This window comes from Tigriopus californicus, chromosome 7 (genome assembly GCF_007210705.1).
Source record: "Tigriopus californicus strain San Diego chromosome 7, Tcal_SD_v2.1, whole genome shotgun sequence".
Lineage (NCBI taxonomy): Eukaryota > Metazoa > Arthropoda > Copepoda > Harpacticoida > Harpacticidae > Tigriopus > Tigriopus californicus.
Genome location: NC_081446.1, coordinates 3,115,466 through 3,133,739, shown reverse-complemented (window position 1 = coordinate 3,133,739; position 18,274 = coordinate 3,115,466). Strand labels below are relative to the sequence as shown.

Genomic DNA, 18,274 nt, shown 5'->3' with positions numbered 1-18,274 from the left:
GAATCCAGGCTAGTTCGAACAATGTAGTCCATCTCTCTTCTTTCTCAGTATCCTTCATTGTTTAATTTGCTTCTCTCTAATACTCGTAAAGAATACATAGGCCTTGTTGATCCGGTTGCATCCTTCAAGTCAGACTTGGGCAAATTTTTAACTAGCATTCCAGATCAACCCTACATTCAAGGACTAGCTCGGTCTGCCAACTCAAATTCATCGGTAGACCAAATATCATAAAAAAGATTGGAAGGTAATAAATAGACGAATTATAACCTTTCATTTTAATAGTACTGGGGATTACATTCCCTGTAGCAGTTAGAAAAGGCCGTGAAAACCCAACCCCCCCAAAAAAGAACAAGGTATTGAGGCAAATGAAATTATCTCTGTACTTGTGGGAAGTGATATTGACCATCCGAGAAAAGTCCAAGAGCTAAACGAACTTTTTATCTTATCAAGAAAATCCTTGACAAGTTAGTCAAATTCCCATGCAAGGTGTTGCATGCCACAGTAATGAGACATTCCTCAACCTATAAGGGCTACCATTAAAAGTAAAGGAAGTCACCTCAAAATTTTTTTTGGTATTTTGTTCAAACGCTTTTGATCGTCAGTTTTTCATGAAATCAATTATTGCATAAAACCTGATCACCTACTATATAAACTATTCTGTGTTTTTCAGATTGCAAACCTCATTCCGCACACTGTACCCCTCCAGAATCTTGCAGGTCAAAGGAGGAGCCCATTCCAAGAGTTACGAGGCCAATTTGCGCTAGTCTACACATTGAAGTCTTAAACCTGGATTACGGTTCACTGACGTTTGAATATAGCTTTGCTCCTTTCATTACCCATTGGTTTGATTACTTTCAGGTAATGTGAAGACAAACCTGTTGATATGGCAGGATCATCCAAAAAAACTTGACTTAACTTAGTTTGTCCACGAACTTCAAGAGATATGGACTGCAAACGGAAGCAACAAATTATTATCTTTTAAACTGTTAATCTTATTTCAAATAAGTATTTCTTGCAACTTCAAGATTTTATTGATTAGATCACGGATTTCTAGAAATATGGACTGCGAACGAGCTTCCCGGCAAATCGGCCTGCTCTTGGTCATAGCCACTCTGAGCCACTTTTCGAATTACAGCAGTAAGATAAGAAACGTAGATCTCTTCAGTTAACGGTAGGTTAATTCTATATCATTTACATGCAAAGTCGATCGTTTCAAAGTTATGTTGTCAAAAGTTTATGTAGCTGACCTAGAGCAGACCGAAAATTAAAATTTTATGTAGTGTTTACTATATAACTTTGAACATGTCTCCTGAGTTCCCTAAGCATAGGTTTGGGCTCAAACTTGGCTGAGTTCATCTATTCAACAAGACTTGTGGTCCTATGAAGTGCTTATTTGGAATAAGATGAGCGGTTTAGGAGATAAGATATTTTTGCTGCTGTTGTGTAGTAGTTGGTTCCAAAGTTACATCGTTAAGGTTGCGTAGCTTGGGGTGTAGGACCCTTTTGTGATAATCATCAGTCGAAATGTAACATTGATAATATAATTTTGGAGAACGATCTTTCAATTTTAATCACATTTTGGTGTGTGAATGTGGGCAAAGAGCCAAGAGAATTGGACGTTGGACTTTAATTGGGATTGGTGGGAATGAAAGTTTTGGTGTTCTTCCGATCATTTGAAATCAATCCTTTCGCGGAATTAGATGGGAGCTTGAGCAAAAAGTTTGCCCATTTCGAACGGAAATAGATTAATTGAATGATCGGAAGAAACTATTCGAAATTGGGAACAATCATCTATCCAACAGGGACCATAACTAATCCAATCACTCAACTTTGTTGGAATTCTCCCAATTCCAGTTGGTTGTGAATCTTGTACCCAATTCTTGTTGATTGCTTCTTTGGCCTGGAAAAAAAGTCTCGGAACTATTGATCAATCGGTTCCAAACTCAAAGGAGCCTCGCTAACAATCCAAACTGACGAACTTGTCCTCATTCCACTAATTAATTTCCATCCATTCTCCACTGTTCCACAACTCCTTCACGGCCAAATCACATGCCATGTATATTTGGGTCATAAAAAATACATGTTCAAAACAATACAGAGAGCACAACGTTACCAGATCAAGCATAGTGTAAAGAGCATAGAGAACAATACATATATATTCATTCACTGTGTTCACATTAAGCCTTGACAAAGGGACTTCAAACGCCCCTTGGAACCACCCGTCCATCCTCCTCAGTCGAGATCTTCATACTCCTCGAGTTCCATTTTCGCTCGCTTCGAGTCGATTTTGTCGTCCAGATCCTCGATTAGATCCTCGTTCTCGCTCTTGACTGAGTCTTCCTCTGGATCATTGCTCGCCAATCGCTTTCGACTCTGGCCTTTGGAGCCTTGGGGGTCCAGAACATCGTCCAAAAGGAAATTTCTTCCATCCGATTGGAGTTGCAAGGATAGGGATTGAATATTGAACGAGGTCAAACACTCATTGAGGACATCATCCAAGCTTTGACAGAATCTATAATGGAGAAACAGAGACAAGAAGGATAGTGTTCCTGACATCTTTCGATTGTTGGCTGCTGTGCATCGAGGATCTTTGAGTGGAACTTTCGAAGTTTGGAAAAGGGCAAAACATTGAAGTCATGAGGGCAAACCAACCATTGTTGAACAGAATGGTTTCATTTGATTGGTCACTTGGTAGTGTTGTCCAATGCCCTAGTACTATCTTATTTGGTGATTGGATTGAAATTCACTACTCACTGCTTGTTCCTTCTTCAATGCTGATTGTTTTGCCGTTAACGAGTTTGGGGATATATCTACTAAACCAAAACTTCAATTGAGAAGCCACAATAGCAGGGAACAAATGATATCACGTAAACTGGCAAGTCTTCTAAAAGGCCATTAAAAGATCTGTCTCAATATCGAAAAAAAATGCGAATTCATTTCGAAAGAGAGCAGCGTGCATAAATTCACACAATAAAAATTGTTGGTTATCTCCAGAACCACATGAAAAAATGGCGTTGTTCCTTTATGAGTTTACAAGGTCGCCACAACTTCTCGACCGTTAAAAACAAGTAAACGCCTCTTTAATTTACAATTGAACGAGACAATGAACTACATTCTAGTTCGATATTGAAATATTGTGTTGAATATTTCGCTCATTCTGCTCTGAACAACAAGCCAAAGTTTGGAGGACTGATGAGCAAACAGTACGGATCATTTTAGGGTCAAGCTCGTCTCAAGTTCCTATTAAGGCAGTCTTCGAGGCTGAGGAGTGTGAGCTTGGACAAAGCTTTCAACATGAAGATGAACCACCTAACACCACAATATCTGCACTTATAAGCCTAACAAGTGATGACCATCGTTCTCTCCTTATCATATGAATCTTATGGAATTTTCTATTTAGCCAGAGAGGATGGTGGGACACAAACACATCGTTCCCTTTGAGATTTGGAGACGATCTTGAACATGAAATGATCTGGACAGATGACTGGACCCTGTGCAAGGTAGGATTCAATCAGATACCTTTCGAGGCATCTTGTATAGAACTTCGCCAAATAGGAATGGGCTTCTAAAATCTATGCCGGACCCTTGAGGTCTTCCAGAGGTTTTATCTTTTCTTGGCCGACAGACAACCAAGACGACCCTCAACATAGAGATTGCCCTCTTCTCCTATTTCTTTCACAAGTAATGTTAACTGTGATTCCCATTTAAAAAATAAAAAAAGGTTTCTTAGATTCTCTGTCATTGAATAGAAATTGTGAAACCTGTATTTATTTTTCAAACCTTCAAGCTTTCTATCTAACTGGTGCTTTGTTCTCATCGCCAATCTTTCCTTAGAGACTCTATCAGTGAGGCTTTCGGACTGAATGTTCTATCAGGGTATCAAATGAAACTTTTCCCCACGTTTGGCGAGTCCTACTTTTCTCATTCGACAGGCCTGAGATTCTTCTTGTGAAGAAATCTTTCCCAGGTTTGGGTTTCATTCAGCCAAAACGTTACCTTTTCGTTTTGTTTTCGCTCGACTGGAATCGCATAATGTTCTAAAAAGACGTCACAAATGTGCTCCTTTTGATTAATTAACGAATCCCTTGAAAAGAGGACTAAAAAGTTATAGCACCTTTTTTTCCTGATTCGGCGAAATGAGGCGATTTTTCAGCATGTTTTAATCAGTCACTCATTAAAAAGAGGCAAACCTTTGTACATATTTGATAAAGTACGTATGTGTTACTTGAAAATGAAAAAAAAAGCTTTGGGCATCGTCAGAACTCCCTCCAATTTTCGTTCCATAGTAACAGGAACAAAGTTGAGAGTTCTTCCTGATCTCAATATTTATCTTTATGTAAGGGGACTCTTGTTGATTCTCTTCGGCTCATTTATGGCCATTTCTTCCATCAAAACCCTCTTCCAACGTCTAAGTAGCACTTCTCAATCGTTCTCAAGAGAGTCTTTAACTGCAACTTCAAATATTGGCCTAAAACTGTACTCAAGACCAGGCATCTTTTTTTCCACCGGAACTCTGATCGAGCTGGAATTTGACAGATCCAAGAAATGGCCCGTTTTAGCCAAGATGTATTTTATGGCCAACGAGATTCTTTCTCATAACTACGCACGTATCGCCTCCGTGAGCCATGCGTTGTCCTTTGTTTGTCATGACGTGTGTCCTTAATCTAACGATAAGGACCTCATTTGTAAATAAGGCATATCATCCAACGACTACCTACAGCACTATCACCCCTATTACTAGTTCTGCTTGTGTTCTAAGTTGGACTCGACAGGGCCACTTGGTAGGGTATTCCCGATGGGTTACTTGGGCATGATAAGACCAGCCCAGTAAAAGGTAATTCCTTGGAAGGTAATAAACACGGGGTCATAAGTCTGTACTGGTAAAATCTGACAAGGACCTCTGCGCTTGGCATGCAATAAACTTATTTATGAATGGTGCCTTGCCTCACTAGGTTATTGGTGGATCATCCATGCATTCAGAGGTTTCTGTTCTGAGAAACACAAAAGAGGGAAAACATTGACAAACTTTCGAACAGGGATAAAGTATCATACTAAAAACTTGAAATATTGAGCCGTTTCTAATCTGCACTTTTCCGTGGTTTTGTTGTGAGGTATGGGGTGAGACGTGGGATACAACGATAAAGACTACCATTTCGACATCAAATCCGTATGTTCGTAAGTCTATTTGAATTCTAGCTTGAACATTGAAAATGCCTTAGATTGAATTGTGACTCTCGCAATTCCGGCATGAAGCTTTAACATTTTCTGAATTTGCGGTACCTACCTTCTGCTGTTATCCACCGTAAAACACATGGGCGGAGTGAACAACAAAATGTTCCGATGATCGCCTGTGATACCAACGAGAATCTTCCGAGCTTTGAGTCCAAACATGATGTTCCGTGCCAATTCTGGGCATGGCGCTTTCGAAGCTTGTTCCGCAACGATTTCGATCCCCCACATGAGTCCCATACCTCTAACATCGCCCACCATATTAGGATATTTGCGCTAGAAGCAATCATATTCATATAAGCCCAATGAATGTGGACCTTCACGCCCACAAGTCCTGACAATCTCACTCACCATGATGTCCTTCAAGGCCATGCCGTGTAAACGACCGACGCGTTTGGCCGAGGACATGAGTTTCTCGTTGGAGATCACGTCTAAAACGGCTAGACCCACACTGCAAGAAACCGGATTGCCCCCGAAGGTCGAAAAGTAACCACCCAATCGATCCGAAACCTCTTTCGTACAAATGACGGCTGCCATTGGATGTCCATTGCCCAAGGGCTTGCCCACCTAAAATGTCACAATATCCCTGAGAGTCATCTTGCCGGTCGTATTTTTTTTTATGTGCCGGTCCGTGACTTACGGTTACAACATCGGGGAAAACATCGTAGTTTTGGAATCCCCAGAAATTTTCACCAGTACGGCCCAGACCGGATTGGACTTCGTCTGCGATGCAGATCCCTCCGTATTGTCGGACCAATCGGAAGACCTCCTGAAAGTACTCTTTGGGCGGAATGTGTACGCCGGGAATTGCGAACATGGGCTCGAAGATGAAGGCCGCTATCCTCCGACCTTTTTGAACGCAGATTGTCTTCAAGCAATCTTCAAAATCTTGCACATGCTTCTTGACCAGATCGGCGGTCGTCTCTCCATCAGCGAGATCGTGTTTTCCATTGTAGAATTTTGGAACGGGAACGGTGTGTGACCATTCTTTGTTGCGATATTGGGGAATGGACTTGTTGATCTTGGGCGAGATATCAACCAACACCCCAAGATTCCCGTGATAGGCGCCTTCATTGGCGATGATATCATCACTTTGCGTGTATTGTCTGGCCAAGCTGAAGGAAAAAACGCCTTGGCCGTACAGCAGAGGCGCCTTCATTGGCGATGATATCATCACTTTGCGTGTATTGTCTGGCCAAGCTGAAGGAAAAAATGCACTCATTGAGGACCAAATATAATTGTACTTTTCACGTTTTGATCGTTCTCCACGAACAAGAAGCCCTTTCCACCAGTTTCCAACGGCTTCTCAAACGAACTCCTCCCACATTTTTTTGGAATAATTCCTTCACTCTGGCATTATGTAGGTTCATACATCAAGGATGGAACCATGGAACAGCATTCAGTATAATTGAAAGCCTTTCAATGTAGAAAAAGTACTGTTATGATGCAAACCACTTGACCACTTTATCATAATACGATTCGGTTAAAATTCTCAATTTCAATGGGCTCAAGGCAAGGTGGTCAAACGGATAGGGCATGGCAATAACTACTCGAAAATATTGATCAGCTTGGAGATCTGAATATAAGATTAAAGCAAAGGCCTCTTGCTCAATAACTTTGTTTTATTAGGCCGTCGTGCCTAGACTTCAATTTGGCTCATAACTTCGCAAAATCTCATGACTTATGTACAGTGTTGATAAAGAAACTCAGAGGTGATTCAAAGCTTAACACCTTCAACTCCCATTTTGACGATGAATACTAGTGAACGACTTCTTTTTGTCCTAAGAGCTTTGCTGAGTTTTTCGACTTTTTTGGTATTTGAAATCTAGGAAAATGTTGACACGAGTCTCCAGTAACTCAATAAGTACGAACAAGATCAAGAATGCACTTGGAGTCGAATGAAATCTTGACGGAAATTGCCATCCTTTAGCGATGACGTCATCGATGAGCAACTAAAAAAGCCGATTTCCAAAGAGACAAAACAGGTTGGATCAAGGCTTGTAGGGATGAGCCTGAAAATTGGAACCTGAGAAAATGGCCATCAAACGTCAGCAGAAGCGAGAAAGGGACGCATTCCGGCGCACGTTTGCACACCTCTGCGGATTAGCAGACTTTTATCCTGCGGATGATGTCCATGTCCGAGCCCATTTCCATGGTAACAAATTCGTGATTGGACATAATTCCACGTCGAAATTGTTCCTTGCAATCTCACCTCATTCAATCGCGGATGAGTCAGACAGGTGCCATTTGGCATTCATCAGGACTCGGGAAGGAATTTACTCATCGGCCTTCTTCCTTCGCCTATAGTGAGCATTCAAGCCTTCAGCACTTTTGTAAGTGTTTACATCGCTTTTTGGAGGCCAAGCCGTGGCGGACACACTCGACAAGATCTTCTTCCTCTTGTCCTCCTTTTTCTAAAGGTCAGACCTACGTACTTGGAAGAGATGTCTTGGAAGACTAGGACGAGGATCGAGGATGTTATTATTGCTCCTTTCATTCCTTGTCTGATTTGACTTTCCTCAAGAAGATCTTTCTTCCGCCAGTAGTACAAGGGAACGATCTTGGGCTCCAGCAACTTCGTCGTTCCAAGTTCAGTTGACAGAACATGAGTGATTTATATTACTGCAAAGGGGCTCGTGAGGAAAGAACAGCTTCGCTGGCCAAGCGACAGTCCCATCATTCCAAAGTGCCTTGGTCGCCAATGATCCGTCGTTCGGGAGGATCAGATATCAAGGAACGGAAACTTCTCCTGGAGACCGCCATGACCAACTCGACGTGCACTCAACCCGTAGATAAGGCCATCTCCAAGGACGACCCTAATTATGGCAGACCTCAGCAAGGCACCTTCACCGAAGCCAGAGGTCAACGAGCTCAGATTCATGTCCACAAGGAGATGCTGGAACTTTGCGAGATCATTTACATGAACGGCGAGGAGCAAGAGGATGGCACCACCGGGATCCTCTTCGGGGATCTCTTCCGGATCTACACACGGATCTCGGACAAAGTGGTGGGTCTTCTGTTACGTGCCCGGAAATATCGATTACTGTATTTCGAGCCCGAGATGCTGTTTCAAGGTCAGAACGATGAAGAGCCGATTTTGCTCCTCAAACCGATGAACCAGATCTATCAGCACTTCAATGAGAACAACGGATTTGTTTTGAACTCGTAGTCAATGGACGGACGTCCATTGACTTTTGTTATTTTGTCGATTATGTTCGAATAGACCACGATTGAAATCAACCACTTGTTCATCGTGACGTCGGAAAACAAGCAAAAGGTGGAAATGTCCGATTCCTTTTCATTTGATTTGCTTCGGTGGGTTATTTAGGATTTGAGGATGCTTCGGTTGAAGTTGCCTTCTCGTGAATTGTAATATGTACTCCGTACGTCATTTTGAGGACCAAACAAGGTTTCTCCAAAGCAATGCCAAAATGGAAAATAAAAAGGAAATATCTTTCAGCCCGTCATTTGTCATGGAAAAATATTCACGCCCTTTAGCTTTGATGTGGATATAGGATGTAACTAAGTAGTATGACTTCGAAAAAAAAAAATCACGAAACTCAAGGGCGATTACCAAATTTCTGAATTTGTCCTCGATAGCTAATGGATTTCATTGGACGGCAAATGTCACCGAAGTCATGTTTAATCTTAGTTTTGGTAAGCTCTACAATTTGTAGGCCTCCTTAATGCAACTCAATCATTCAATATCCTCTTTCGCCCCCAAATCAATTCACTTCAGTTATGTTGGTATTCATCAATATGTGCATATATTGAGTCCTCCCTCTCTATTATTACTAACAAGATGATGGTAGATATATTCAATTCAGACCCCGCAATTTGGGAGTCACTCATGTTTAGACCATTCAGTGCCAATAAGGTGCCTCTTAGTGCATTCATTGCCAGCAAATGCCATCTGATAAATCTCTTCACATGGTCTTGGCCCCTACTGAAATCTCATCACTTGATCACAAAGCTTCGCACCGGAAAAAAAAAACATCGGCGTGGATGCGAAAGTCTGCACTCTGAACGATGCAAAAAGAGAATCCCGTTGGTTGGTTAGTTGCGTGCACGTTTCTCTCAACAACTTCCATGTCCTGTCATCAATCGGCCTCCCCAAATTATAGCGGTGCCTTGGTGCCTTCCTTCTCTACTCAGTTCCTGCAAACCATCCATTGGTTTGCGGTGTCATTGCAAGTTTTATGAGTTTGTGCAGTACCAATAAATTATTGATAATATCCAGCATGACCTTTGGCAACGAGGGGACACATTCCAGAATATCTCTCGTGTTCTTCTGCTATTTCTTGAGGGGGGGGGGGTTACCCAAGACACATTCCTTCTTTGTCTCCCGACAAAGCTCACAAAGCTCAATCTAGCAAAGCAACGAAGAAGTAAGAAGCAGTAGCTCGGATCCTCGTTCTGTTCTGGTATTCACGAATGCCCCGTGTGAGCTACTATGTGTGTGGGTACAGTATTATTGTGTACTAGAAACAGATCAGGCAACGAGAAATACCATTCTGTTTCCTCCATTGAATCATCCTCATGAGAATAAAGCACAATGGTAGGGGGTGATGATGCCTTTGGCCCCCGTGAACATTCTCATGATTGAATCGAATCTTGGCAAGATTCCAAGATGTCTTTTTTGTCCTAAGAGTCCGGACGACCTTCAAAGTTCATCATCATAAGAAGACCTTCTTTGCATTGAGGTTCTCGATTCTTAACTCTCGAATGAGTAGTATTTATGTATGTATGTACGTGAGTGAGTGAGTGAGTACGTGAGTGTGTGAGTCTCCTGCTCATTTAGTAGACCATGATGCTTGGGGATCGACCTTGAGCTCATGTAACGATCATGTTGGTTGGTTCGTTAGCCTAAGATTCGTACGCGTTTTTGTACTTTGTTGATGTACTAGTAGGTCTAGTACTCAGTGCTGTAGAGTGCCTTATGATGATGACGCAGACGAGAGGAATGACGCACCTTCTCCTCAGTCCTCACCCTCATGCCGAATTCACCCCGCACGGTGGTTCCAAGGCATTTTTCGGAGGATTTTCTATGGACTATGAAAGAAGGTCATTGCCTTGTAAAGAGGCTTTAAATGGACTTTGTGTTTGAATTGAAGGACAAAATTACCAATTTCAAACAATGGGGATAATTGGCTGTAGTAGAATGAAGGGTTAGTAGAATTAGCTTTTTTTCAAAATCATAAGAATATCTTGATCAGCAAAAGTGGCTAGCAGGGCTGGTTTCAAGTATAAGTTACACTTACAAGGTTTCCACACTAAATTTAATTGCAACTATTAACGACTAAGAGAATTTGAGTATACTCTCGGTCAAGAGATGGTATGACTTTTAGTGAAAAGTAACATTTGTCTAGAGTTCACTGTACTTACTCCACACGAAACTCAAGTGCGCTCTCAAACTTCAAACCATGTCATAGATCTAATTGTACCAACGTTTTCAAGTAAGACCTGTGTCAAGTGTGGATCTGCCGTCTAAAATGTCACACCTCGCTATTCCTGTCACATTCCGTCCTGGTCTTTGAGCTACCGTGGAGTCGGGTAAATACGTAACTTCGAAATTGAGCAAGGTAGGCTCTTATGAACAGAACCATCGTCATTACAAGTCAAAGAGTCAAAGCATCATCTCCTCGCGAGGACGAGATACGTGGACTTGAGTGCACTTTTTTTCAGCGGCGTGAGTCGCCGTCATCGTCGTTCTTGTTCAAGCAACAATCCAATCCGCCTGACGAGAAAGGCAAAAAAAAAAAGATTTCACTCGTGTCCGAGCTCCTAAGGAAGAAAATACAAGAAGTCATCTTGAGTGAATGTGTTAGTTCGTCCATCTTCTGCTTCGCTCGAGTTCAAAATTAATGTCTCAACTTTGAGCAACATCAGTTGGGAGGAGAGAGGTTTCACTCTCTCTTGAATCGGATTTTAATTCATTGAGAAAACTGAAGAAAACCAGCATCATGTGCAGCTAACTAGTAGCTAAGTCTTGAAGTTCTATCTCATCTTCTCTCATACCATATCCCCCGGAGCCATGAGTTCCCCGCATATTGTCATTCAAAAGAAGCCAAGGCCCGCCCACTACGGCACACCCGTGGCTGGAAGTAAGACTGAAGCCCGTGGCAAGGCTGCTCATCAAAGACTGTCTCTGGAAGTGTTGGAGCTGTGTCTCATAATCCAGGATTACGGAGTCAAGGATCCCAACACCGGCTTAGCTTCGATCAAGTTCGGTCGGCTCTTTGATATCTACACGAATATTAGTGATAAAGTGGTGGGAGTTTTGTTGCGGGCCCGGAAGCACAGCCTCCTGACTTTTCAAGGTGAGATCCTGTTCCAAAGACAAGATGATCACGTGGACATTACGCTTTTGAAATCCGTGGACGAAATCAGAACAATCATTGGGCCCGTCGTCTCGGAAGCGAAAGAAGACTTTGAATGGGGGAAATGCATTTCAAGATCATGAAATCGATCATCTGCTGCCGCCCATGTGGACGATGTGATATTTCAATACCAGCCAAGAGCAAGCACAAAAGACGTATACTAGAGATCGATGAATAAATGAGGATATAAACCACGACTTTGAGAGAAGTCGTCAATGGATGATGAAGCATTCGCTTTATAAAGGTTTCAAGGTTGCGCGAATGCTGCATTGGTGTGATTTTCTTTACTCACTTGCCAAGAAAACCCTGAAATCTATGAATAGTCTTTGGAATTTCGATCCGAAACGTTGCTTCCGGGATGGGCAATTGTATCGATCGAACTAAATATGAAAGACTTTAACAATGGCATTCGTCTACGGATGATGGCATGAAAATTGCCTTTTGAAATGTGGACAGAGTTGAATGAACCAAAAAAACAACAACATTGATAATTGTAAAAGAAGTAGATGAGTGAACAAGTCATCACACATTGACGATGGAATGCATGAATATTTGTTTCTTTCACACTTAATCATAAAATCAAAGCAAGTTTGCATTTTGAGGGACAAATTTCCAGATGACATGTCCCATAAAGATGCCAGAACGACATAATAGTTATCCTTTATAAAGGAGAATGATTTTTAAGTAAAACCATCGCTAACACTGGTTATACCTTGAATTTCCCTAAAAACGTCTAATTTACACACATTATGGATGTGGTAAAGCTATAGGATGTAACTAAAGTTATCAAACATTGAATCGACTTACAAGGGGTTACGGGATAAAAATAACACTCTTGATCCCATAAATCCTGTCATTTCACTGTTTGCGAAAATGCACAAGTCGTCATCAGAGAATAACTCACGTTTGTAGCTAAAAATCTACCTTGGCCATAGAAATACCTAGAAACTAATCTTTCCTACCGACACCGTCTCTTTTGACATTAAAATCCGACCCCTGCTGTACCGTANCCCCACGGATAAAAAGAAACTAATCCCACTTGACTTTGAGCGAATCATCCCCAGACACATCCTGAAGAGCGATAAGTGTTCTTTTTTACTGTTCGCATATCTAACTTACCGAATGGCGAGGTCGTTAGCCTCACTGCCAGAGTTGCAAAGATAGCACACGCTCAATCGCTCTGGGAGTGTATCCACCAATTCCTTCACGTACTTGGACAGGACTTCGGAGAGGAATCCTTGAGCCGTGGTCAAGCGAGACATTTGTACTTGACCGGCTGACACGACCTGCAACGAAAGTAGAACCGAGTGAACAAATACAGTATTGCACATACACATGGAGGTGATGGTCTCCTTCGCCCGATGTCACTGGATGATACACAGACGGGTCAAAAGCCGAGCGCTTTGAAAACGGGGATTATCTTTAAACGGAATCAAGATACAAATTTGTACGCTGGGTTGGCATTTGAGTCGGGAAAGGTTAGACTTTGGTATAGCTGCTCATTTTTGACGGGAATTGTTGAGATGTCGGATGGACGGGCTAGATTTTTAGGAATGGCCCTTTTCGTTGACACTTGTGGGATTTTACCACAAAGGGTGGATTCTAAACCCGGCAGAGAGTGTCAGTCTTTTCTGTCATGCTAGGGTGGATAAAGCGAGGCTAACATCTACCATTGAAATGAACCGAACCAAGATTGCCGACGAATGAGTGGCTTATCAAGTGTCGTAGAGTGTATAGCGAGAACGGGATTCTGTCATTTATTTGTAGTGAATTCGTAATGAATATCACAATCAGAGAATAAACTCCTACAAATATGTTCAATGTTAATTGCATGAGTAAAACATGTGCTCAAAAGAAGTCGCCTAGTAAGAAGTATTTGTTGGCTGCCAACCGCTATATAATGGGCATGTAGAGTGCAGAATCATGTTTCTCTTTCGATTTATTTCCGTTAGCCCCTCGTACTTTTTTCCTTAGACTTATTTCACAATCTATTGTTCATAATATTTGTATCTGAGAAATATATCATCACTCAGCACTAGAATTGTACGTTGTATTTTGCGATCATTGCCATTTCGCATTTCTTGCCTAACACTTCAAAGACTTCATCCAGGGTCGTGTTTAAGTAAACCAATGCAATTATGAACTGACCTGTGGATGACAGTGACCAACGTGCGCGGTTCCGTTGATGCAGTCCAAAAATTCCTGCCCGGTCTCGTCATACAGATATTGTTTGGAAGCTCGCGAAAGCTTTATGGGAGAATCGTTGGCAGTGCTTAGAACCAACGGCGCCTTTTTATATCTGAAACCACCGCAAATAGGAATCAATCATCCGGATCATTAGCCCGCAGCAATCCCAATGAAAACTTACTTGGTCAATAAGGATTTGGCGTAGATGGGCGCTCCGGTGGGTAAAGTATGAAGCGAATCGATATTGGGCAGAGGCGAGATCGGCTCCATCGACCCCATTGGCTGAAGATGGAGCGTGTGGGTGTTGACATTGGCGGGCAGGACATGGATCGAGCGATTGTTCAGTCTGGCATTGGCGCTCTCTTCCGAGCCGGATCCGCTGTTGGTATCCATGGCTTGAACCCGGACCTCTGATGGGACGACAGAGATTTTCCTCAATCCCCGAAGATGGGCTAGAAAGGTGGGGTTCTGGTGGGTAGGCCCAAACCCGGTGTCGGAACTGCAAGTAGGCATGACCTCGTCAATGGAGTCGTCATATGCGTTCTCGTAGCTTTGACTCATGGCGACGTTATTCTTAAGACTGCAAGGATGTAATGATTGGGGATTGGAATGGAGAGAAAGGGTGGAAAAATATGTTCTTAAGGTAAGCCGGAAGTTTGCGACTCAACTGAGAGAACATAGGAAAGGCATGGGATAAGTTCAACTACGAACCGCGACAAAATGGACGGGAAGGCTGAATTTGAGAACTAGGAATTATTTTACGATTCGAGTCAACATCTTTAGTTCTTTTTCAAAAAGAAGCTTGGTCCCATTTTGTTTGAGAGAAAATTGAAATTGGAAATTGAGCGCAATTGAATGGCGGGGTCGGAGGTTACATAATCGCAAAGCTCGCTACATAACAGTGCACAAAATGAGAAAAATACCAGACCAGAGGGAGGAGGTCTGTTGTGCTCCGGTTTTTGGGTGGGCATAACTTTAGACCCACTTGTTCGATCGAGCTGAAACTTGATGAGAAGTTTTAATTGGGACATAAGGCTGTGGGAAAACAGAGATTGTTGATAAATCTAAAATTTGACTTGACAATTATATCACTTAGCCTGTCAGTCCATGTTCCAGGGGTCCTTGGTTCAACATGCATCATTTTTTCTTTTCTTTTGCTTGAGCATGAACTGGCACATTATGGTTGACATTTTTGGTAGCACTTGTATTGTTGTAAAGGGTACTGTAATTTTGGGAAATCAGGTAAACAGGCATCAGGCAAAATCCAACCCATATGAGGCAATTGTCGTAACAATCCGAATTCGATGCCACCTCATTTAGAACGCATTATACGGCATTTTAGTTGCACTTATTTTTGCTTTTTCTCAAGCGTGGGAAATGAGAATGACAAAGCTCATGGGTGTTCCTTTGATCGAATTTTAAATTTTTTTTGATGACGCTCAGTGATGTTTCCGGTTTCAGACATCCCAACACTGGTAATGTATACTCAAGGATCTGCATTTCAAAGAATCCTGTAATTGATTGACGAGGTGTTCGTTTAGACTGGATTGGTGGGATTTAGGGTAAGGTTCAAATTTTTGTGTTTTTTTTTGCTCCAATTCTTGCCAAACCGATTGAAAGCATATCCTAATCACAGACTATCACTTTTCAATCCACGACCAAAGATCGAAACTAGCCTCTTTAAGAGAGTGAAAATCCTAGGGGGTACCTCAAAGAAATGCAAAACCAGATGCAAAATCCGGCCAAAGCAAATAAAACACATTGATATCGAACAACCGTGTGGAATTTTTGCTTTTGCGAGTAATGTGTACTAGTATTAAACAATCGAAATAAAAGTAAACAGAACTTCTCTCGGATATTCTGGTGGGGAAAACCCATCCTCAGCCCGCCCTAACTCACACCCAGTCAAATTCCATATCTCCTTCATAATGGCAGGTAACCGAAACCCGAAGCCGGTTCATCACTACTCAAAAAGTATGTGGACCAAACTTTAGCCTTCCATGGGTCGGAGCGTTGAAACAGTGCCAAAAGTGGGCCAAATCTTACCCCTCCATGGTTTTTGATCCACCCTTATGATATCTGAGCAGCGTGGGCTAAGAAGGTCGAACGGAAAGATGTCCAATCCTCCAAAGTGATGAGATACAAACACAAGCTTATGAAAACACACCTTACACAATTTACTGATTTGTATAACGCCAATCACTTTTCATGTGGACGATCAAACCCGCTAGACGGAATTCGTTGAAGGTAAAGGGCGTGTCGTGTTTATTGAGGGTGGGTCAAAGTCATCTGATTTTTCCATTAAAATTGAAATTGAGATGAGTGTCTTTGTACTTACTTTGTCGATTTGACAAGAGAGTGGTTAAGTGTATTTTGTGAGTTATGTAAAACGGCAAGGAACAATGGACTTTCAAAGTTAAGCTGAAAAAAGTAACACCGATTAGCAGGTTCCTCATTTTGATAAAATTGAACCAAATACTTGAAGTATTCACCAGTCTTTTTTTTACTTTTTCAAGATTGATCACCATCAAAAATGTCTCATTTCATTTTATTTACAATTTGAAAATGCTAAGTACAATATTGATTTATCGAGTATTTCAGGTAAAATCAGGGCTACCAAATAGTTTACCTACCACGTGAAATTCCATCACATGGCCGAGTGACGATATTTTTACCTGGAGCTTTGAGGGAGTTAACCAGAGTGAACCCTTAGATGATGTTGACTAATAAAAGTTTATTATACAATTGTGATTGATTTAGACTATCATTTCTTCAGATAAATAGATTGACAATAGGTTCAATGGTTCATTTAAAAATGGCCCTTTCCGGCGCATTATGTGAAATATTTCAGGAATGAAATTTTTGGTCCTCGTTTCTCAATTTTTATGTTTTATCTTAGTATGCATGCCGTTAAAAAAATCACGTCACTTCATTCTAGTCTGACGAATTTATTAAAAGGCGCCCCTGACTTGTCCATATCAAAACAAAGCTTTATTCACATAAATTCCGAAACACAATTTTTATGTTTTATCTTAGTATGCATGCCGTTAAAAAAATCACGTCACTTCATTCTAGTCTGACGAATTTATTAAAAGGCGCCCCTGATTTGTCCATATCAAAACAAAGCTTTATTTACATACATTCCGAAACACGATTGTCCACTCAACCTTTCCCCTAAGTTTAAAGCATGTACTAATTATGATGAGATCGTAACCACGTAGCATTTCCCGAAAATAGGGATTGCCTGGAAGCCAGATAAACTCAAAGATCCTGGGTTGAAGTGGACCAGCCTTTAGAGTTAGAGCGGATGGACGTAAGCGGAAAGACCTGTTTGGGTATAGTTTCTCATGGTAGAGGCGTTCCCTCCTGTCGACTGGAGTAGCATTGTTCAATGGTTGCCGATTCAGTTACACTAAAAAGACACAACAAACACCTTATCACTCTTTTTTGTTTGTTTTTGTCAATGACAATGCCATTTCTAAGGGAACGAGAAAGCAAGAAAAATATACCCATTTGCCAAAGTATATAAACACACTACAATGATGTCTGAAATGTATTATGTCATAAGTTTCTTCTTTGCTTTCTTTTCAATGTCATAAGTTTCAATTCACGCAAATAACAACCAAGAAATTCCCATGAAAGCTGATTTCCTTACACTCCCAGAAGATGGATCAATTGGAGGACGATTACGATCATCCGGCAAGTTTAAGTGCCACTCTCTCATATTGTCCCACCAATGTACCGGGTCAAGGCTGTGATTTGGACTTGTTTTACACGATTCCATTGGGCTGTGATTGCTCCAATCTTTGTTCCCATCCTCAATCATGCTCATGTCAGATCTTGGATCAACCTAATTACAATGACGATGGTAAATACCAACATGCTTTCAATCAAGACATTCCCATCTTTGAATGTCATGAGAGTTGTGGAAGTGGTTCTGGACGGACTTGTTCCAATCGAGTGGTCCAAAAAGGTCCCCTGAAAGGATTGGTAATCCAAGCGGTTCCCGGCAAAAACTTGGGCCTTTTCACCCGTGAACATATTGAGCAAGGCCGCTTTGTCTGTGAATATGCGGGCGAAGTGATTGGCCAGGTTCAAGCTGAGGCCAGGATTCGAGCTCAAGATCATCTTGGACAAGATAACTACATCTTGAAGGTGGTGGAGCATGTGGAGAAGGAACCCGTAATCACTTTGATTGATCCCACAGCCATTGGGAACATTGGGAGGTACATCAACCACTCGTGTGATCCCAATCTGGTGATGATTCCCGTACGAATTGGTTCCATGGTCCCACATGTGGCTTTATTTGCCTGCCGAGATATCCAAGCTCAGGAGGAGCTCAATTTCCATTATGGATCAAGAAGGGACCATCCAAGCAATGGTGAAATTTTGGAACACAGAACGCGCTGTCTTTGTAGAACGAAGAGTTGTTCTGGTTTCTTACCCAGTTTGAAATGAAATGCAATTATTCACAGACT

General features: G+C 41.8%; 4 protein-coding genes across 5 annotated transcripts; 3 read left to right on the top strand and 1 right to left on the bottom strand.

Moving 5' to 3' along the window:
* Positions 1 to 2,045: 2,045 nt before the first annotated feature.
* Positions 2,046 to 16,006, bottom strand: LOC131883262 (ethanolamine-phosphate phospho-lyase-like; the record flags this gene model as incomplete). Its single annotated transcript, XM_059230697.1, is given in 8 exon segments — positions 2,046 to 2,512; positions 5,285 to 5,505; positions 5,581 to 5,796; positions 5,870 to 6,344; positions 12,729 to 12,895; positions 13,758 to 13,908; positions 13,978 to 14,295; positions 15,843 to 16,006. Coding segments are annotated over 8 exon segments (1,836 nt in total). The 3' UTR covers positions 2,046 to 2,232.
* On the top strand, positions 7,295 to 9,466 carry LOC131883263 (actin-binding Rho-activating protein-like). Its single transcript, XM_059230698.1, has one exon. It carries the CDS (start codon positions 7,835 to 7,837, stop codon positions 8,396 to 8,398), a length of 564 nt encoding a protein of 187 aa, XP_059086681.1. The 5' UTR covers positions 7,295 to 7,834; the 3' UTR covers positions 8,399 to 9,466.
* LOC131883264 (actin-binding Rho-activating protein-like) lies at positions 10,780 to 11,806 on the top strand. The gene has a single exon (XM_059230700.1). The coding sequence runs from the start codon at positions 11,264 to 11,266 to the stop codon at positions 11,690 to 11,692; it is 429 nt and encodes a 142-aa protein (XP_059086683.1). The 5' UTR covers positions 10,780 to 11,263; the 3' UTR covers positions 11,693 to 11,806.
* Positions 16,007 to 16,838: 832 nt separating the features above from the next.
* Positions 16,839 to 18,268, top strand: LOC131883305 (probable histone-lysine N-methyltransferase set-23). Of its 2 annotated transcripts, none has more exons than XM_059230747.1 (2): positions 16,839 to 17,109; positions 17,460 to 18,268. In XM_059230747.1, the coding sequence occupies exons 1-2, from the start codon at positions 17,104 to 17,106 to the stop codon at positions 18,252 to 18,254; spliced, it is 801 nt and encodes a 266-aa protein (XP_059086730.1). In that variant the 5' UTR covers positions 16,839 to 17,103; the 3' UTR covers positions 18,255 to 18,268. The 2 variants fall into 2 exon arrangements, with proteins under 2 accessions (XP_059086730.1, XP_059086731.1); XM_059230748.1 differs by having other exon boundaries at positions 17,397 to 18,268.
* The last annotated feature ends 6 nt before the right edge of the window (positions 18,269 to 18,274 follow it).